This window comes from Bos grunniens, chromosome 24, assembly GCF_055505025.1.
Source record: "Bos grunniens cultivar Pamir isolate PY7600 chromosome 24, Bosgru_T2T1.0, whole genome shotgun sequence".
NCBI classification, from domain to species: domain Eukaryota; kingdom Metazoa; phylum Chordata; class Mammalia; order Artiodactyla; family Bovidae; genus Bos; species Bos grunniens.
Window position 1 is genome coordinate 34635945 of NC_141188.1, and position 22148 is coordinate 34658092.

A 22148-nucleotide genomic window follows, 5' to 3' on the forward strand; every position below is an offset into this window, starting at 1 on the left:
GATTGAAGGCAGGAGGAGAAGGGGACAACAGAGGATGAGATGGTTGGATGGCATCACCGACTCAATGGAGATGAGTTTGAGTAAACTCTGGGAGTTGGTGATGGACAGGGAGGCCTGGCGTGCTGCAATCCATGGGATTGCAAAGAGTTGGACATGACTGAGCTACTGAACTGAACTGAACTGAAACTAGTTAAAGTATCTGCACTGTATATACTAGACCAACAGGTCAATTTTCTTAATAGTTTTTACAAATCAATATGAAAAAACTAATAGAAAATAAACAATACAGGGACTTCCCTGGTGGTCCAGTGGTTAAGATTCTTCACTGCCAATGCAGGGAGTGCAGATTCCATCCCCAGTCAGGGAACTAATCCCACATGCCTCACAGCACAACCAGAAAATATTCTTTTAAAAATGAAGAATATGGACAAAGAAATAAAATTGCCTATAAATGTATGAAAAGGTTTTTAATCTCACATATCATTAATAAAGTATAAATTAAAGCATCAAAATCTTTTTTAAAATAAGAAATACAATAATTAAAATCACAGATGCTATTTTTCACCTATCAGAATAGCAAAGTTAAGTGTTGGCAAGGAGATAGAATCAGGTTCTCCTGTATGTTGTAAGCAAAGATGTAAATTGCAGTCTGTTTGGAGGGCAACTTGACAATATTCAAAACTAAAATACACATTTTCTTTGACCCAACAATATATAAATTTTTCCAATAGTTATATTTATATATGATTGTAAGAATTTAGGTATAATGATGTTCACTGCATTATTGTTTCCAGTAATGAAAAATGACAAACCAAACATCCAGTAGGAGATTGATTAAATAAATTATGTAATGAATCAAAAACTATTAACAGACTATTTCTAGCCTTCCCCTTCCATCTGTTAGGTGAAAAGTTTGTTTGGAATCAGTGTTCTCATCTCTCTGCCTAAGGAAAATGTTCAGTAGCTTTTAGGCTTCTGTGATGCAGTATCACAAGGAAAGCCGAGGGCACAGAAACATGCAAAACTTTGTGGAATCCAGACAAGCTCAGGAATGTGAGATGGCATAAGAAAAAGAAAGGTGAATTATGCAGTATTACTACAGACATACAAACACTTGGCATGTACCAGAAATGCAATTTGAGGCTTGAGTTATTTATTTTGAAATACTTTCTGATGGTACACTCCATTTCATTGACTTAGGCACTGCCCTGAGACTGGCCCACACTGCTGGCTTCAGAAATGTCACATACACACAATGAAATCCTGTAAAACTAGTAAAAATAGTGAGGTAGAAAAGCATACTGCTTAATGTGAAAAAAAAAAAAGCTGCAGGGACTTCCCTGGTGGTCCAGTGGCTGAGACCCCACGCTCCTAATGCAAGGGACCTGGGTTCGATCCCTGGTCAGGGAACTAGATTCCACATGCTGCAACTAAAGATTCCAACAAAGATCAAAGGTCCCATCTGCCACAACTAAGACCTGACACACCAAATAAATAAATAAAGATTTTTAAAAAGCAAGCTGCAAACTGTATACCATATGGCCCCACTCGTTTAAAAAGCCCACATATTTTACTCACAAACACGTTTTCAAATACATAGATGTCTTCTGGAGGATCTTTCTGCACATTGATAAAGATGCATACATGCAACAATTTCATTGACCCTCTTGTTTTGTCCTTTATTTTTAATGCAATCAATGTTGGATGATGTTTATAATGATAGTGGTATTGACAAGTATTTAAACAAACAAACGAAAAGCCTCTCCTAGGACTTTGACTACATGTCACTTGAAATAAAAATGCACAGTGTAAAAGTTGTGAGTTAAGTTTTATTCAGGGACCTTATTGAGGACCATAGCCAGAGAGACAGGCCTCTCAGAGAGCTCTGAGGACCTGCTCCAAAGAGGTAAGGGAAGAACCTGTTGTGTACATGAACTTTTCCGCTGGGAAAACACATGTAATTAAGCATGAAAAGATTACTGCTGTCAACTTAAGATGCACAACGTGAGAGATGCAAGTTAAGTTTTATTGGGGGTAAAATGAGGACTACAGCCCAGGAGATAACCTCAGATAACTCTGAGAAACTGCTCCAAAGAGGCAGGGGAGAAAGGTCAGTTTATATGTGACTTTTGGTGAAGGGGGAATACATGCAATCAAGCAGATATTTTTCCAGAAGGTTTCTGTTAGTCTCGGGGAGCCTTCACTAGTCATGAGGAACAGTGTCACCATGAAGGATTTTAGTGCTTTTCTAGATATGAGAAGATATAAGAATTGGGCTCTTAGATTCAGCTCCTGATTTAAGCATCCATGAGCTAATTTGTAGTTGGCATTGCTAATCACAAAGAACAAACATTTCAAGTTAATGATTTTAGGGCTTTTCTAAATACGGGAAGATGGAAGAATCTGGGGTCTTTGAAATTTTCTCTTAGACATGCATCTTACCTGCTGCTGCTGCTAAGTCGCTGCAGTCGTGTCCGACTCTGTGTGACCCCATAGACGGCAGCCCACCAGGCTCCCCCGTCCCTGGTCCAGGCAAGAACACTGGAGTGGGTTGCCATTTCCCTCTGCAATGCATGAAAGTGAAAAGTGAAAGTGAAGTTGCTCAGTGGTGTCCGACTCTTCATGACCCCATGGACTGCAGCCCACCAGGCCCCTCCGCCCATGGGATTTTCCAGGCAGGAGTACTGGAGTGGGTGCCATCGCCTTCTCCGAATCTTACCTAGTGACTGGTATATCTAATGCACAGAATGCTTCCAGTTGTTTTCCATCCTAAATTGCCCTCAGAGCACACATGTTATGGACTGCAGTGACTAAGAGCTTAATCCTTGTGGAACTGAAGTGGCAGGCAACATTTTTTTCTTTACATGCGTTAAAACAATTTTTAGAGGAGAAAATACACCATGATGTGACATAGATTATCATAAATGGTGGAATTATAAATGATGTTTTTAACTCTTGCCTATATTTTTTCAAAATTGCTACCATAAGCATGGATTGCTTTATCAGCAAAAAAACTTTCTCTTAAAAATAAGATACTTTATTTTTAAAATATATCATCGCCTTTTGGATATCATCAAAGCTGTACAAAATACAGAACTAGAAATATATGTATATAGCTAAAAGATCTTTTTGTTCTTATTTTGGTGACTGTGTGTATGTGTGTGTGTGTGTGCTTAGCCGCTCAGTTATGTCCGACCCTTTTCAACCTACCAGGCTCCTTTGTCCATGAGGATTCTCCAGGCAAGAATACTGGAGTGGGGTTGCCGTGCCCTCCCCCAGATCCCAACCCAGGGATTGAACCCAGGTCTCCCGCATTGCTGGTGAACTCTACTGTCTGAGCCACCAGGGAAGTCCATTTTGGTGAATAGTGGACATAATTTACTGGGTATCAAAATTTCTGCCCATCCAAGAAATATTTCATATGGTGCTTGAAATTTCCTTTACTCAATTCAATTATTTAGTAAAGGTTTTTGTTGGTTGATTGCCTGGTTTCCCCCATAAGTACTGGAAGGGTAACTAAGCCACTGAGATTTTGGAAATATATTACAGAGGTAGTTCGTGAATTGGAATGTGAATTGGGACCACCTGGAGAGCTCATCCTCCTAGGGTTTGCATGGGGATGGGTGTCCAGACTGGGGCCCATAATTTGCATTTCTAAGAAATTCCCAAGGATGGTCCTGCCATCTGGCTCAGTGACAACATTTTGATTACCTCGGAGAAGGCAATGGCAACACACTCCAGTACTCTTGCCTGGAAAATCCCATGGACGGAGGAGCCTGGTAGGCTGCCGTCCATGGGGTCGCACAGAGTCGGACACGACTGAGCCACTTAGCAGCGTGATGCATACCAAGTTATCGTCAGTGGGAACACCAGGCACTTGAGGGCAAGCAGATTCATGAGGCCAGGAGATCGCCAAGGCTGAATGTCCAGAGGGAATCCCTACAGTTTAGTGCCCGGCCAAGCAGGTGTACATTTCAAGGCTGAGGAGGTGGGGAGGCAAGTCGGTAACTGCAAAGTCAGTCAAGGGGACAGTCGCCTTGTAGAATAAGGATGAGAACATTACCTGATCATGGTCCTACCTCCACTGGCTTTGATCATTGCTACAGATGTGTATTTAGTCTTTTCACTGTACATTGGCTTCCACTGTGGGGAGGAGGGATCCTTACGTCCATTTTCCTAACTTCAAAATGGAAATGACTGATGCTTTTGAGTGATCTTAATAATTAAATCTGAGGGGAAATGATACCAGAAGTGCATATAACAAAAATAAGTGTCAGATCAAAAAAAGTATAAGGCTCGAAAACGAAGATGCTTATTTATCTCTGTGTTACTTCACTTCACCTAGAACTTACGGACTCTGGTCCCACCTTTGCGTCAAACTTGCCGGGGGTGGTTGCGGGGGTGGCTCTTCTCCCACGGGCGGGTTCCCTGCCATGCTCTGCTCCGCCAGCAGATGGTGTGGTTCTAGAACTTTTTTCAAAAGTGGGCTGAGAGGACAGAAAACAGAGATTGGGCGGCTCTGAGGCATCGCCCACTGCCACGCTCCGCCCGCTCAGCTCTCCGATCACAACACTGTCAGGCCACCGCGTGGCGCCGCCCCCAGCTTTGCCAGAAGTGCCTAGGCACCGATTCCTTTGGGTAACTGGGTTTGGAAAGAGAACTTGCTCGGGGTGCTAATTGGGTCCGCTGAGAAGTGGGATCTTAATTGGGAAAACTGTCCCCACGCACCCCGATTTGCTAAAACCTTCTCGCCCTCCCATTTCCAATCGAGGAATGACAAAAAGGGGAGAAAGGAGTTAAAGCATCAAAACCACACACTGTTGCGACAACCCCAGAAATATCCTTCCCAGGCCAGATTCCAAATGTTCAGCTCTACCCGGGTCTCAGAGTCCCTAGCCCCACGCCGCGGCTGAGGCGGAATTAGTGCAGAGAGGGGACTGGGAACCGGCTGTGACAAGAAGCGGTCCGGGCCCCCACTAGCCCCGCCCATTCCCCGCCTTCTCCCCGCCCTCACCCGCTCCGGCCCCGCCCCAGGACGGGGTCTTGGCTCGGAAGGTTCCACCCAGAAGTGGGAGGAGCCGACGACGCCTTCGTCCTTCCTGACCTGCGCGCGCATCCCGCCGCAGCCGGCGCCTGGTTTCCTCCCTCCGCGGGCGCGGGAGCCGGAGACAGCCCGGGGTGCCGAGCCGAGCCTGCGAACCGAGTCTCTCCGACATCCGCAGCCCGTCGCCGCGGCAGCATGAGCGTGCGCGGCCCAGCCTTCGGCCTCCTCCTGCTGCTGTTCTGCCCGGCGCAGGTGAGTGGCCGCCGGCGACCCGGGCAAACTGTGGGGGACGTGGTGGGGCCGCGAGTCGGGGAGGGCGGCGGTCTCTGCCGCGACTCCGATGCCTTTCTCCGGCCACGTCCTCTTCCCAGTGGTCTGGAGGACGGTGGCAGCTGGGGCCTGCCTGTTTGACCTGTTTTGAGCTCATTTCATCCGTGGTCATCTGATTTCTGGGTTTAGGATGTGGGATCAAGAAGGGAGGAAGAAAATGGGTAGAAAGGGAAAGGATTATCATTTTAACCTGCCTCCCCACCCCCCTTCATTCTGCCATTTGTACAGGAATTCTTTATAAATTTGTTTAGGAGATCCGACTTCTCCCCTAAAGAGGAAGGAGAGTGGGGAGGTAAATAAAGGTTAGTCCGGCACCAAATCGGAACTCACCTGAGTGCTTCACATACGGCACCTTGGTCTTCCAGAGACGGCAAGTTACTTCTTATCCCCTCCCTTTACATCCATGGGAACGGAGGCCCGCAGGTGCGGGGGTTAATTGAATTTCGCCTTGTCACAAACCTAGCGGTGTAGAGGATGGGCCTGGAACTCCCAGTCCTGACTCCTTGGGTCTGCTTTCCTTGCTTTGGTAGCCTTGGGCGTGAGCACCTCACTGCTATTTGTGTATCTACAGTTTTCTCCTTGAAAACTGTGTGGTTGGGTGTTGTGGGGGATATCTAAGGATCTAGTGCTGATTAAACCAGATCCAGTGGGAATCCCGAGCCCTGGTGCCCACTCATAGGCGTGTCTATGATGAGGGTGTAGTGAGTCACAAGGGAAGGCTGATGAAGGGGTTCCCTGCACTAGAAAAACCTCTCTTTGAACTATATCCTTCTCAGCAGGGGTTGGGTGAGGCTGACCTGGGAAGGGCCTCCTGTGGTGGGGTGGATAGGGGGTGGCCAGCCGCGTGGGCTTCTGGAAGAGCACATGTCTGGTGCCTGGTGGGGAGGAGAGGCAGAGAAAAACAGGTTTTTGGAAGGTGGTTTGGAATGGGGTCAACCCGTAGACCACCTGCTAGCTCTGTGGCTTTGGGCTCATTACTCTTCCAAGCCGAACTTTTACTGAAGATAAACAACACATCATAGGATTATTGGGATTCTTAAGTAACATGGTATATGGAGGGGCCTCATCACAGTAGTAAAAACTCAAAGAATGGTAGCAGTTATTTGCTTTGAAAATACAGCTGTTTGGTTTCCTTTAGGTTTTAGGTCAGGATCTAAAAGGCAGGCTTCTGGTTAAGTAGCTTTAACTTATCTCTGAAATCGGTCAGTGCCTCTCCTCCTAGGACTTCTGGGGTAGGTCAGAGGTTGGTCACAAGTTACTTGCAAAATTCCTGGAACCCTTGAGAAGGTTTGTGAATTTGAATTGAAAACACTTATATTGTATTTAAGATTGGCTCCCTCAGGCTGAAAGGTGAACCCATTCCTGATCTCCTTAGGAAAAACAGTTTTGATGGCTTAATTCCTACCTAGGCCTCATTATGGTCCAAGTTCCTCAAGAGAAAAAAAAAAAAAACTTTAAAAAATTACAGTCAGGAGATAGACCATCATGAGGCCTAGGTAGGAATTAAGCCATTAAAACCATTTTTCCAAAGGAGATCAGGAATGGGTTCATCTTTCAGCCTGAGAGCATTGAAGAATAAGCCTCTGAAATGGGAGCGAATGTAGGTTATCTTTCCCAGTCTCCCCCATTCCTTGATTGATGTTGTGATCACTCATTTTACTAGCATAAGTAATCAAGGGAAATGAGTTTTTTAAAATTATTATGATGATTAGCAAGTGGTTAAAAAGAAGACAGCTAGCTGAATAGGTCTTTGTATTCCTTCAGTGTTTGTCGTATCACCCAGAACAAAGAACTCTCTTTCCTGGGTAACCCTTCCCCTCTTTCCGTTCCTAAAAGGGACTCTTGTCAGGGTGTTAATGGATGACACATTACCCGTCCGGAAGCCTAGAGTGGGCCATCTCTAACCTGATCTCGGGTGCTTTGTCTGCTTTTCTCACCCACAGCTCTGTGAAGGGTGTTAGCTCTCTAGCTAAATAAGCAAAGTGCTGTCAAAACCCTGCCCATCTTCCAAGGTCCAGTTCAAAAGCTTCATCATCTATAACATTGTTATTCCCAACTAGAATGCCTTTCCTCTGAAGTTCTAAATGTTCTTTATTTAAATGGCTGCAGCAGCTTTTGGTGTTTTGTTGTTGTTTAGTCACTAAATTGTGTCTCTGAGACCCCATGAACTGTACCCACCAGGCTCCTCTGCTGTGGGATTTCCCAGGCAAGAATACTGGAGTAGGTTGCCATTTCCTTCTCCAGGGGATCTTCCTGACCCAGGAATCGAATCTCTGTTTCCTGCATGGCAGGTGGTTTGTTTACCACCTGATCCACCGGGGAAGCATTTATAGGCTGGCACAAGACTTGGCATTAAAAGACCTGGTACAGATCTTGATGCGTCCTCTACCAGGAGTGGTCTTGGGCAAGGCAGCTGCCTCCTCTGTAAAATGGGTTAACAACTCTGCCTACCAGATGATTCATATTTAAAGTTCAGCAGATGTTCCACTTGGCCAATAACGTTTCACAGCCTGTTCCTGGCTCCAGTGTGGCTTCTCCAAAAGCCAGTGATAGATCAGAAGTGGATTTAGCCTGCTGGCCCAACCCTTGGTTCAGTTGTCACCTTGTGTGAACATTCCTTAGGGGGGGAAAAAAACACCTGGGGACGGTATACACCCCATCCGCTTTCATGGTTTTATTTGATCTTGTGGCTATTGAATTATTTTTCAAACTCGTAGTTGCTGGAGCTTATCTAAGACCAAACTAGTAGTATAACCTCGAGCAAGTCAGTTAAACTGCAAGCCCAGGGCTTATCTATAAAGTGAAGACTGGCTGAACCCATCTAACTCTAAAATGTATCTTAAATACCCATCTGAAGGCGTGCCTGGTGCTCACACAAATTATCATTTGTTATGTGGATACGTTTATCCCAGATTGGCTATAAAACAGAACTCCAGAGAGTTGTGTCAGTAAAAGTCAGACCAGTCCAGCCACCACCCCACGTGTCCTGTCATACTTATTTGATCTGCCTACCTGACTCCAAAGGATACAAAGCTTAATCTCTGGACAGCATTCTCCGGGCCACCCCCTCCACCCTTGTCCTGGGTTATCCTGACTGGCCACACCAGCCCTGGTATTCCAGCCCTCGCCAGAGCTGAAGCTGGGCGTGTCTCCAGATTCTGCCTGGAGCTTTCCTCATCCAGGACATCAGCAGAGGTGAAGGGACCCGGCCCTGCGCTCCACCTGTGTGGGCTGGCCAGGTTACAGGCATGGGGCTGGGGACAGTCCTGGATCCTGAGGAAGTGAGTCAGGACTTGACGGCTCCCTGGAGTTGTACGTAAAGGGTAGTCACTAGTTATGCAAGTGAACAGTCCTGTGTAGCAGGAGGGGCATGGTAGTGGACGGGCCAGCCCATCCCTGGCATGTTGTCACAATCTAAGGATACATCAGTGTACAAGCCGAGCTGGAGTTCAAACAGTGCAGCAGCTGTGGGATGGGCATGGTGGGGGGGACGGGAGAGACTACGCCTACCTTAGCATTCAAAACCTTGGTTCTCATTATTGGTTTTGTCACTTACCAGCCAGGTGACCTTGGAGAATTCTCTTTGAGTTCTAGTTTTCTTACCTGTAAAAGTCTGCGATGCTACTCCATAGGGTGTCTGATAAAGAACCCAGGGGAGGAAGGAGAACTCACTCAGCTTTATGCCCAGAACCTGGTTGATGTTCAGTGAGCAACTGAACATGAGTTACTTAATAGCCTAAAGTATAGGATTCTGTTGCTGATGATCAGAGCTTCTCCACGTGATAAGATGTGCTTTCATGGAGCTCCCAATTAGAGTCTACCAGAGTTGCTGACACATAGCAGCTGGGGCATTTTTTTTTTTTTTTTAACTGTCCTGAGCTATTCCTATTATTATTGAAAGATGCTTCCCTATGCAGTCACATATCCATTAATTAAATTTTAGAGCATGTTGTGAAATAGCCATATAGCTTAACCTTTAAAAGCAGAGACATCCTAGCCTTGTACTAAATTCTGGGTTAAAGCCGAAGTCACTTCTTACATAATCCAGTCAACCTCCTTTAACTCACCGTGTACGTTTGGATGTTTTCTGAATCAGGGAGCACTGGATGAGATATTAAGATTTCAGAGGAAGTATAACCCCCAAGCTCTGCCCTTTAGGATTCTACAGTCTTACAGGGGAGCCAAGACACCAGCAAGAAAATACTCTTGCAACCTCTGCCCACATACACAACTTCTCCATTCTCATAAGTATATGAATTCTGTTTCATCCTGGAGCAGGAGCCTGCAAATTAGTTGTGGATGGTTTTCTTGGGACACACCCATGCCCATCTTTTACCTGTTGTTTGTGGTTACTTTTGAGTTACAGCAGACAAGATTGAGTATGTACCACAGACACCTTAGGGCTCACAAGCCTACCATATTTAATATGGTATCTGGCTCTCTTAGGAAAAGTTTAGGAGTTTCCCTGGGTGGTCCAGTGGCTAAGACTCTGTGCTCCCAATGCAGGGGGCCTGGGTTCTATTCCTGGTCAGGGAAGGAAACCCCGAGTACTGAAACTAAAGAGTCCAAATGCTGCGACAAAGATCCCATGAGCCGAAACTAAGACCCAGTTCGGCCAAATAAACACGTATGTGTGTGTGTATGTGTGTTAGTCGCTCAGTCGTGTCTGACTCTTTTTGACCCCATAGACTGTAGCCTGCCAGGCTCCTCTGTCCATGGGATTGTCCAGGCAAGAATACTGGAGTGGGTTGCCATTCCCTTCCCCAGGGGACCTTCCCAACCCAGAGATCCAACGCAGGTCCCCCACATTGCAGGCAGATTCTTCAGTCTAAGCCACCAGGGCAGCCCAAATAAATAAATATTAAAAAGAAAAAAGAAAAAGTTTATCCATCTCGTCCTGGTGGATCCACAGGGGAGCTTATGGAACGGGCGTGTACAGAGCTCTGGGTGCAGGACGCCTGGTGACTTGAGCATTGAGGAGGGATGCCCATGAGCACCTCTGAGGCCACATCTGAGGTTTGCTCATCTGTAAGTTGGACATAATAGTAGCACCACCTGCCTCTCCCCAGGACCGCTCACATACCAGGTGAAAGGAGTCAAAGTTAAATTCAGTGTTGGCACTGAGTCTTGGGTGAGGCTTGTAAAAAGGGAGGCTGTCCCAAGATGTGGGGGCTGGGGGAGACTGAAATCTGTGGAGAAAACAAAGAACAGCAGACAAGGGCTAGAGTCTGTCCTTGGGGACCTGGATAAATACAGTTAGTTCAAGTAGAGCCAGTCATGGAGGGTAATCGAGATTGTTTGAGAATATGTATTTAAAAGTTAATTCACTTGTGTTTGAGTAGGTGCATCTATATAGGTTTACCTTTTGGGGGAAATTGAAAGCCCGGAAGACCACGATCCAATACATCAACATTTGTTAAATCTGAGGAATGGGATAGGGGTGGAGAGCTGAGGGGGGCGCCCTCTGTTATCTCATGTATACTTGTGATGTCTGAATAATTGTGATCGGTGGGTATTCTGTAATTAAAATCTATGATCATTTATTTTTGACTTTTTAGGAATTGGTCAAGTGTTTAAATGCTTAAATAAGATAGTTCTTGTGGTCACGAGTCACCCTGTAAGAGACTGGTGGGTGCCCATGAGATGAACTGGGAAGAATTATCCTTCTTTGGGCTTGTCCCCCCACCCCACCCCCACTGCCCCCCTCAGTGGAGCTTTTGCAACATTTATTACTAGAGACGCTGGGTGTGTTAGTGACATTCAGACCCATGGTGTTTCAACTGATGTAATTAAACAGATTACTCTGTTTAATCTCAGTATAACCAAGAACATGCTCTCTGCAGTCCTTGCCACTGGACTTTTCTCTTAAGTGGTGAAGGACATCTGAGCTCTTGTTTTGTGTCAAAATACACATAAAGTTCACGGCTTTAAAGTACAGTCAGGGACATTAGGTATTTCACATGTCGTGCAGCCACCACCAACCATCTCCAACACTGGGCTCACATGCAGTCTGGTGCCCTTGGAGCTGTGTGTGTGTGTGTGTGTGTGTGTGTGTGTGTGTGTGTGTGTGTGTGTGTGTAGTTGCTCAGTTGTATCTGACTCTTTGCGACCTTGTGTGTGTGTGTGTGTGTAGTTGCTCAGTTGTATCTGACTCTTTGCGACCTCGTGTGTGTGTGTCTGTGTGTGTAGTTGCTCAGTTGTATCTGACTCTTTGCGACCTCGTGTGTGTGTGTGTAGTTGCTCAGTTGTATCTGACTCTTTGCGACCTCGTGTGTGTGTGTGTGTGTGTGTGTGTGTGTGTGTGTGTGTGTGTGTAGTTGCTCAGTTGTATCCGACTCTTTGCGACCTCTTGGACTGAAGCCCACCAGGCTTCTCTGTCCACGGGATTCTCCAGGCAAGAATACTGGAGTGGGTTGCCGTGCCCTTCTCCAGGTGATCTTCCCTACCCAGGGATTGAACCCGGATCTCCTGCATTTCAGGCGGATTCTTTTCTGTCTGAGCCACCAGGGAAGCCCCCCGTTGGAGTCCTGGCAGACCTCAAACCTTGGTGACTTTCAGTATCAGCAGGATCTGCCCTTCCTCAGGAGAGTGTGGGTATGAAGCAGCAACAGGTGTTCTTGTATCAGTAAAGGCAGCTCTCACCCAGGCACCTTGCCTTTGGAAATCACGTGGTTCCCTGGGAAGACAGGTATGTGGCCTGTGCCCAAGCCCTTGGTCTGGGTGTCGGCTCCTGCCGCCCTCACATTCCAGGGAATCTTCCAGGGATCTCAAGGTGCAGCCCTTGTCTTTGTTAATAAAGTCCTGGCCGATGGAGTGCTGTGGCCATTTGGAGACCGGAAATTCTGATCATTAGGACTGCAGCTAGGTTCTAGACTGGCTGCAGAGATGAGCACGGCCCAGTCAGTGGTTCATAGAGGAGTGACCCCGGTGCAGCATAAGGAGTAAGTGCTCTGGCTTCCAAACCAGCCAGGCCTGGCTCTCCCATTTCTCAGATGTGGCCTCAGAGGAGTCACTTTACCTGTGTAACCCTCGGTTTCCTCATCTGTGAAATGGTGTTATTTTAGTACCAGATTCACAGACCTGTTGTGGGGTTGAGCTGATGGGGGCACCCTTAGCCAGTGGCTGGCTGCTGGGTGCCGTGGGGTGAGGGTGGTGGGGGTGGTGCCCATGGGGACAGACCAGGTGGAGGGAGGTGGTGAGGTAGACAGAGGAGGCCTGTGGGCTCCCAGGGGAGGGTTCAGGGAGGGCAAGGTTGAGGGAGACGGCACCAGGGAGGCTTCCCGGAGGCTGGTGGGAGAGGACCCGGGGCTTTAAACCCTACTGAAGAGGGCCTGGTGATGGAGGAAGGATCGGTTTCCTTGTGAGCATCTCAGCTGTTGTGGTTGGAAGTGCAGCTGGAGAGGGTTGGGGGCGGTTTGAGAGGGGAAGGAAATGGGACTGCCTTTATGGGAGGAGCAGGTGAAGGGACCAACGTGGAGATGAGGTTGAACATGTGGGCAAGAGGGGGGCCAGGTGGTGGAGATCCCCGGAGAGGCTCGGGACCATGGCAGCAGCCGGGCCTGGGGCAGAAGGAGGTGCTTGGGTTTCAGCTGCAGTTGAGCCCAGGGGAGGCGGAGAGAGAGCCTGGAGGTAGGCACGAGGCCTCCCCCACTGGTGCAGCCGTGCAAGTGAGCTCAGAGGGTTGCCTGCCTGCACACAGGGTGGGGGGAGGTGATGCCAGAGCAAGGACCTTCACTAAAGGGTTAATTGTATCTTGTTGAGAGTCTGTTTCTGGAACTAGAATGTTCTGGTTTGAATCCTGCCTCTGCTGCTCTTGGATTCAAACTCTCTGCCTCTGTTTGTTCATCTATAAATTGGGCACAATAATAGCACCTCCCTGGACTTCACTGGTGAACCAATGGTTAAGACTCCAGGCTCCCACTGCAGGGGACAGGGGTTCTATTCCTGGTCGAGGAGCTAATCCCACCTGCCATGGTGCAACCAAAAAAAGCAGAAGAAAAACCCAACAAAACACTGCCCTCTCGCTCATGCTGTAAGGATGTGTTGGGTCCATAAGGTGAGAGCAGTTAAAGCAGTGCCTGACACCCAGCAGGTGGGCTGTGAGCACCTTTGGGCCCCTCTGGTTCATGCTTCTTCAAGCAGATGACTTGGGAAAGCAAACCTAAGAGCAGTGACTCGAGCCCAGTTTTTTCCTGGCCTGGAAGAAGCTTCAGGTTGTTTATTTTGTTCAGGTCTTTGAACCTCTTTGGTGAAGTCCCATATACTTCTCGGAAAACCTGGAGAATAATTCCTTACGTTTGATGGGTGGTTCTTTCTGGCTTTCTAAGTGCTTTCTCATTTATTCCCGAATTCAGTCTGCCTACCTGAACTGTGACGTAACCGGGGTTGGGGTGGTCAGGAGTGAGTAGGAGGTGGGAGACTCCTGCTCGGCACAGCTGGGTGACCTTCAGCGGGTGTAGCTGGGCTCTGCATTTATTGAGGATCAGAGCCCAGGAATCCTGACCTCCCACCCCTCAAACTCGTTCTCCACCCCCATCTCTTTTGCCTGGTGGGTAGAAACACCTTTGCTTTGAAACAGATGGTGTAGATTATGAAGGATGATGTTGTAAATAGGACCCAGACAGCATTGGGTCATCTTTATTGTCCTGTAGAGCGCCGAGTGCTGAGGAAGGGGAACTTAGACTCCAGATACCCGTCTGTTAGTCATGCTAGAGCTGTGGCGTTTTTTTTTGACTGGATTCCTGTCACTCCTGCGGGTGATAAGCCAGAGTGCCCCTTGGCCAGCACCTGCTTGCCCTGTTGGTCTGTTGAGAATTCTGTGCAAGAGGGGTGGGGTGGGGTGAGAATTCCAAGGGGCGGGTCCCTAGTATGTAAGTTACAGGTCAGCATCAGTAGTTGTCACCCTCCTTGGCTTACTTGCCTTTCTACACTTCAGTAGATGGATGATGGCCTTTTAGTGGAAAACCCAGAATCGGAAAGAGCAGTACTTTTCCTAGACCCGCTGGGTTTACAGACAAAATTATGATTCTTTTTATATAGGAATGGTGGAATTTTGTGAGTTCTTGCCAAAGGTTTGGGACGTGGCATTGCTGAATGCTTGTCACTTCCTCATTTGTGTAAGTTCCCTCCCTCCCTTGTGACCTAAACCTATGACTTAATTAATCAAGCTGGGGTAAGTCATAATTGCTGGTTTAAAATATGGAAAGAATGAATTCAGAAACAAGTCTTGTGGGCCCTTAGATTTCCCCCCCAGCACCCCTCCATCTCCTGCCTGCTTTTCCTCCCACGTTTTCAGGGCCTGTTGTGAGGTTTGTGTCTTTTCATCCGGGACCAGCACTGCTCAGCTCCTTGCAGGGTGTGTGGGTCACGTGCCCTTGTCCTTGGAGACAGTTCACTCTCTTGCATCTGTGCCCATTTTTCAAAAATGGCTTTCCCGTCAGGCACCTCGGAATCCATGGTTACTTCTCAGCAGCCGCTGTTTCCCTGCAGGACAGCTGACTGCACAGTCATGCCAGCCGTGACCCTGGCCAGCTTGGCGGAGCTTGGTGGCCTTGCTAATGAGATGAGTCACACTCGCGCACCCCCCTGACTTTTCTGATGCCATGTGACTCTCACATGGGGAATAGGAGTGGCCCTTGAGAAGTCTTTATGCAAGAGGTTTTACATTTTTTCAAGATTCTGAGGTGATTAAAGTATGCACATTTCTTGCTTTTTACTTAAACTCAAGGACAAGATACTCATTCTTGCTCCTCCTCCTTATGGGTTGTTTTTTTTTCCACATTACTCATGGTGTGCTGATATTAATTAACCTTAGCAGATATGGAGCTGTTCTTTCATTATTTACACCTGACTCAGTTCCTTATCCTGATGTGTAAAAATAGAGCCTTAGTAATCATAGACTTATAATACTATCTTACTTTCTTCTACACTGATTGCTAGTGATTCTTGTATGGAACTGTCGCTTCCTCTTAATAAATAATCTAGCAGGAAGTAGAAATCATGTAAGTAATTTCTATTACTTCCTTTGCTGACTTCACAAGTCCGTTTTGGACTTTGCTGTTGTTCATTCACTAAGTCGTGTCCAACTCTTTTGCACCCCCATGGACTGCAGCATTCTCGGCTTCCCTGTCCTTCACTGTCTCCTGGAGTTTGTTCAGACTCTTGTCCATTGAGTTGATGATGCCACCCAGCCATCTTATCCTCTGCCTCCCGCTTCTCCTGCCCTCAGTGTTTCCGAGCCTCAGGGTCTTTTCCAGTATGAACTCAGCTCTTCATATCAGGTGGCCAAAGTATTGGAGCTTCATCTTCAGTACCAGTCCTTCCAATGAATATTCAGGGTTGATTTCCTTTAGGATTGACTGGTTTGATCGCCTTTCTGTCCAAGGGACTCTCAAGAGTCTTCTCCAGCATTGAGCTTTGGGTTTATTTTAATTAATGTTTTTCGAAATGTTCAACTATCCGGTGCTTCTGGCTTTTACTTCGCTTGGCAGGTACTGTTGGAAGCTTCTGTGAATGAGGGCGTTTTTTGGTGTTGAAATTCGTGTTATCCCTGAGGCCCTAGTGAACCATTTTCTGTTGACATTTGCAGGTATTTTCACAGTCCTGCATTTGGTATGGAGAGTGTGGAATTGCATCTGGAGATAAGAGATACAACTGCAGATATTCTGGGCCACCAAAGCCATTGCCACAGGATGGCTATGACCTAGTGCAGGTGAGTGAGTAATCTTGGGCTTTGGGAACACAAAACACTAATCAGAGATCCTCTGCAATTACACCGTAGATATTCCCCGTGGGGTGGGGGTAGAGGTGGAATGAATGGGCTACTCTTGTCCCAGATTCTTACCTCTAGCACAGAGAAGATAACATACTAACTCTGCAGGCGTCATTTTTCTGGGGTTGATGATACCTTGCTCGTAAAGTTTCCCAGTAGCAGGTTACTACTGAGGGACTTGGTCTTGGTACCTCGAATGTTGCTCTTTGCAGCTTCTTCAAAATACACTGAGTTAGCCCCTTTTGTTTCTAGACGAGGCTGCTGAGTGGCTGTGACTCACTTGTCCTCTGTTCACTTTAGAGGTTCCTCCAGTTTCCACCGAGAGCCTGTGACCTTTGACTGCCGCCAGGAATCTGTTTCTTATCTCTTTTACCATCCCTGATACACAGGGATATTAGAAAAGAACTGGAAAAATCCAGGTTAAAAGACTGGCTTTAGAGGCTGCAGTTATCTAAAATCCAGCTGACACGGTAGCAGGTCTTCTGGACTTATTTGCTTCTTCCATCACAATTTTTAAAGGCATTTAACTTTTCCTGGAGTGACTCACAGAAAATAGCATTCTGGTTAAACATAACCAAGTAACCTAAAAAGAGGTAAAATGATTGTCAAGGAAAGAAAGGAGCTTCCCAATAAGAAAAAAAATGGAAATGTCTGTACTGCCTCTACTTTTGTGAATTGCTGGTTATCTAGAGGAAATTTGATCGCCTTTTATTTTTTTATTTTATTTTATTTTTTTTTAGGCCAATTCTTTTTGGAAAGCACATTTAATTCACTGTTGCACAACTCAAGACAGAGGAGGTGTTTAGGAAGTCAGGAAGGCATTTAGGTCAACCAGGAATACTTAACAAAGAGAAATATCTTGAAATCATGGATGGTCTAGGAATATCTGAGAGGTAAAGAACTTGACTTCTTAGGTGACAACTTGTCAGCAATGTTCAAAGTTTCCCATTTTTGTCCACAGACCCTGAGATTGAACGTAAAATATCTCCAAAAGAGCTCAGAACAAATAACTTCTTTGGGCTGTGTTTTCTGATACTAAAATACTATTTAGGGGTTCACCCTGCTGCTCTTGCTGCTAAGTCGCTTCAGTCATGTCCGACTCTGTGTCACCCTATTTCCCCCTGACGTCAAAACTGACTGCTATTTGCTAGCTCATGAACACAGCTATGGTTTCTCCCCACATACAAATGTACTGATCTTCAAAGCCTGTAAGCCTTATTCCGGAAGCTCAGAAAGATTCCTACTAATTTTTTCCTCCTTAGAATACAGTTTTCTCCTCCTTTGGTACCGTTTCTTCATATAAACCATCTTATATAAAGAAAATGACTGCCACGTCAATGGAGTCATTTCTCAGGAGCCAACAGTTAGAATTAGATTCTAAACTTCCTGGATTTATAATCATCTCTTCCCATTTATCCCTCTACAACATTACCATTCCCTACGGGAAGGAGTAATCCATGAGTGACACTGGGCTCAGATATCTGCCCCATTCTTAGGAATGGAAACAGAACACACATTTCAGCTAGTTTCTTATGGATTCCTCTTCCCCAATTCATGGATTAAACCATGTGCAAAATGAAAAAAGAAATAATAACTAAGTGGAGTTAAGTGCTATATCAGGAGATGTAACTGCTAACAAAAGTTGGGAAAGGGTGTTCTCAGAGAAGGTAGAATGAGGCTTTTTTCATTGAGAAAGGTGATATGGGATGCCACCTGCTCTTGCCGGAGCCAGATCTCCCAAATGAAAAAACAAACAGTATCAACATCCCACAGAATCTTGACTGCCTATTTGATGCCACAGTAAGTCCCAGCATTATGGAATGTGGATACTGACAGAGACCTCCTAGATTGGCTAGGCCAAATCCATCATTTTTCAAACTAGAAAACTGAGCCCCAGAGAAAAGACTTGCCTTAATTAAGGTTAAAGCTCCTTAGCTGCAACACTGAGGTCAGGACCTAGATTTTCTGATCATCAGACCCCTGTTTTTATAGGCCCTTCCCTTTTTCTCAGGGAATGGTGGTGGTGGTTAATGTGGAACAAATGTAAACACTGATGGAGCAACTGCTTTTGCTGCTGCTGCTGCTAAGTCACTTCAGTCGTGTCTGACTCTGTGCGGCCCCATAGACAGCAGCCCACCAGGCTCCCCCGTCCCTGGCAGGAGTGGGTTGCCATTTCCTTCTCCAGTGCGTGAAAGTGAAAAGTGAAAGTGAAGTCACTCAGTCGTGTCCGACTCTTAGCGACCCCATGGACTTCAGCCTACCAGGCTCCTCCGTCCTTGGGATTTTCCAGGCAAAAGTACTGGAGTGGGATGCCATTGCCTTCTCCATGATCGCCTTTTAAAAGAATTCTGCAAGAACTTTGCAAAGAGGTGTGTCACCCTTGTGTACCTAAAAAAGGATGATGTGCATAAAGTGGTCTCCTCTTTGAGGAGTGTTTGTGTTTATTCCACTTGGCTACTCTGATGTTCATGTTTTCTCTCCTGAAAGGAACTCTGTCCAGGGTTCTTCTTTGGCAATGTCAGTCTTTGCTGTGATGTCCAGCAGCTTCACACACTGAAGGACAACCTGCAGCTGCCTCTGCAGTTTCTGTCCAGGTGGGTTGACCACTAGGCATGCAGAGAAAATGGGTTTAAAAGTTAGTTCTTGTTTCATTTTAAGAATGCTATCTTAGGACTTCTCAGAGATAAAGAAGAACTTTTGATGAAGTAGTAATGATGAGACTGCGTTCTCGTTCTCGTTACACTCAGAATTGCTACTTGGTTTGCTTCTGAGATGTCTTCACCCCAAAGGGGACCTGCACTGCGGTCTGGGGCCTTTCAGACTTGAGCCCCTTCGCACGGTGGAGAGGAGAGGTTCCGGGGATCCTGCCCGGGTCTCTGCCCCCAGACCCTCCTCCACACAGTCCTCTGCGTCGCCTCCCTCCCCTGTTTTGCGCGTGGTTCTCTCTTCCTCATTGGAGCCTGCCTTTGGTGACTGTTCACAAGCCTAATCTGGCAGAGTCGGCTGGTTTTGTCAAAGTCAGTTTGCTGTCCACTGTGTTCTCTGTGGCCGGGGCAGTGAAAAGGGCCGCATAATAGATGTTCTCCAGGCTTACCCAGCAGTTTTCAAATGTGAGAAGAGTGAGCTGGTGGTGGCCTTCCGAGCAGCACGTGTGAGCCCCCATGAAGGTGGACGGAAGGCCACGTGCTTCTCTGTGCTGGTGTCACTGCAGGTGACAGGGCTCAGGCGGGCGTCCTTGTTTCTTGCCAGATCTCCAGTTGGCAGTGCAGAGCGGAGAGCCATCCCTCTGTATGTTCTGCCAGGACAACATACAATGTAGTAAATGATCCAATTAGAGCATTAGAGTTGAGACTCTAATCAGGCCAGTGTATCTTGTGGAAGGAAATCTCATGGCTGTTGCTGGAGCCAGGTTGAAGCTGTCATTCGGCCAAATACATTTATTTAGCATCTGCTCTACGTGAGACATTATGGGCATCTACATCAAAAGATAGCCAAGTATTTCCCGTGTCATCAGAGGTAGCAAAGCTTTATTTATAATAGCAATGAGATGCTAATACAGAATATTGTGCAGCTGTCCAAACTGATAACTGTAGAAGTTAAATGGAGTAACACGGAGAGACATTTGTAATTTATGCAAAGTGGTAGGAAGCAGTGCACCCCAGGAGTGATTTCTGTTCAGGTGGTGTAATTGTCATTCCTGTCTGTCACAGTAAAGCGTGGGACTCCTGAAAGCAAGTCAGTGTGTGTGTCTGCTCCTTCACTAGACGGGAGGCTTTTGTTTTATTTTTGGCCACGCCGTGCAGCGTGTGGGATCTTAGTTTAGTTCCCTGACCAGGGATAGAACCGATGCCCCTTAACATTGAAAGCGAGGAGTCTTAACCACCAGACCACCAGGAAAGTCCCACAAGACTGGCAGCTTTGAAGGCCGAGACCAGACCGTCCTCATTCTGTGTCATGTGTGGTCACCTGGATAGGAGCAGATTGGGGGGCAGTCTTGATTGGTTGTGTTGCAAGAATGCAAGCCTGATGAAGCAATAGCTTTTGCGGATAACGGAACTAAAGGGAAAGACAGAGGTCTTCTGCCGCATAACCGGTCAACATTAGAAGCTTCACAGCGGACAGCTTGTGGTTCTTATGAAAACCGGGTGCTTCTGAAATGCATGTAGCTGGCGAACACCACTGCTGTTCTTTTATCTTCTCTAATCCTGGGGAATCCTCTTGTGTTTAGAGATGGCCTAAGGTTATCTGGGGCTTGAAAGAGAGCCCTTCAGTAGGTTATGAGATGAAAGCACTAATGTGTAAATCTCCTTTTTCCCCTTTTTTATTCTCAATCAGAATGTCACCATGGTAGTCCTAAGTCCTTTTGGATTCAAAATACAGGAAACATGACCAAATTATAAAGTGCAGGATTCAGAGAGCATTTGTTTCTTGAAATTACATCTGGGCAGCACAAATATTAGTAATTAGGGTGGTTTTTAAAGATGTGTCTTTATTTTAACATGAGGTTTTAGGTTTGGAATTGCTGGGTTTAATATGTCCTCATGGTAATCCATTTGCCAATTTATAATAAATTTTAAATAGTCTTTGTGTATTTTAAATCATCTTTTTGCTGGCCCTGTTATCCACGAGATCATTCAAAATAGTTTGCTTTTTCTTTAGATGTCCATCCTGTTTTTATAACCTAGTGAACCTGTTTTGTGAGCTGACATGTAGCCCTCGACAAAGTCAGTTTCTGAATGTTACAGCAACTGAAGATTATGTTGATCCTGCTACAAACCAGACGAAAACAAATGTAAAAGAATTACAGTACTATGTTGGAGAGAGTTTTGCCAATGGTAAGTAAACTTTTAAATTATCCCTCTTTTATATTTGATATCAGGACAGTGGATCAAGTTGTCCTGTCAGCTCTGTGAAAAAGGGCAGTTTTCAGTTCCGTTAGCACTGAAATGCCAATGGAAATCTGAGTTGTTGCTTCGCTTGTCTTCTGGGACTTGAGCTACAACCTATGAAATGATCTCCTTAAAGTATTTGCTTTAACTCCTTCCTAACTATAAGTTCCCTTATAGAAATTTTTAGTTTGTGCAAGTTTATTTCTCTACATTTTAGGAACCATTTGGACTTTGGTTCTGTTGGACATGAAATGCATAACTTCATGAGTTATTGCAAGACTGCAGAGATGGGGGGTGGAAGGGAGACCTAGTTGGCAGAGGAGAGATTTTGCCTGTGAAGAAAGCAGTCACCATAAGGGAAAGTAAACAGGTGTGACAAACAGGAGAAGGGTATCCCAGCAACTGAAGCTCATAGGGCAGTCTGAAAAAGACCATGTCATGTTTGTTGAAAATGACTGAAATGAGAGTTCTGCAAGAGTAGGACCCTAGGGAAAGAAAATGAACAGATTAGAAACAGAACCAACTGGAAGATCCAGTTAATGAGAAATAGTCATGCAAGTGGATTAAAAGATAGATTAGATGCAGCTGAATAAAGAATGGGCCCCAAAACAATAAAATGAGAGAATAAGAATTCAGCAAAGCTGTTAACTATAAGAGCGACTATAGTCAATTACTATAATGATCAATTAAAAATCTAACCAAAAAAATTTAATAAAAAACTTGTGCTTTGATGGACACCATCAAAAAGAGGCAGAAATATTTGCAAAGTATGTATTTAATGAAGGACTTGTGTCTAGAATATATAAAGAGCTCTGACAACTCAAAAAGAAAATAACCCAAGTAAAAATGGGCAAAGAATCTGAGCAAACATTTTTCCAAGGATGTTATTTATACAAATAGTCAATAAGTTTATGAAAAGATGCTTAAAATCAGTCATCAGGAAAATGCAAATCAAAACCACAGCAAGGTACCACTTGACAGCCAATAGGGTGGCTGAAATAAAAAGACTAGTTCTGGCAGGTATGCAGAGAAATCGGAACCTTCATACACGCTGGTGGGAATGGGAAACAGTGTAGTCACTTTGGAAAACAGTCTTGCAGTTCCTGGAGCAATT

At 45.9% G+C, this 22148-nt stretch overlaps 1 protein-coding gene and 1 long non-coding RNA gene across 3 annotated transcripts in view; one reads left to right on the forward strand and one right to left on the reverse strand.

Moving 5' to 3' along the window:
• Nucleotides 1-1811: 1811 nt before the first annotated feature.
• On the reverse strand, nucleotides 1812-4488 carry LOC147346025 (uncharacterized). Its single transcript, XR_015153822.1, has 2 exons — nucleotides 4368-4488; nucleotides 1812-2564 (listed from the first exon to the last, which is right to left on the reverse strand). It is a non-coding gene; the product is annotated as an uncharacterized LOC147346025 (long non-coding RNA).
• A 581-nt stretch (nucleotides 4489-5069) lies between these two features.
• NPC1 (NPC intracellular cholesterol transporter 1) overlaps nucleotides 5070-22148 on the forward strand; it is a 46092-nt gene continuing 29013 nt past the window's right edge. Inside the window, exons 1-4 of one of the 2 annotated variants that reach the window (XM_086372971.1) lie at nucleotides 5070-5296; nucleotides 15963-16085; nucleotides 18633-18739; nucleotides 20805-20980. In XM_086372971.1, coding sequence (XP_086229097.1) covers nucleotides 5240-5296; nucleotides 15963-16085; nucleotides 18633-18739; nucleotides 20805-20980 — 463 coding nt within the window. In that variant the 5' untranslated portion in view covers nucleotides 5070-5239. The remainder of the gene's footprint in view (nucleotides 5297-15962; nucleotides 16086-18632; nucleotides 18740-20804; nucleotides 20981-22148) is intronic. The other variant, XM_086372970.1, reaches the window with a different exon arrangement.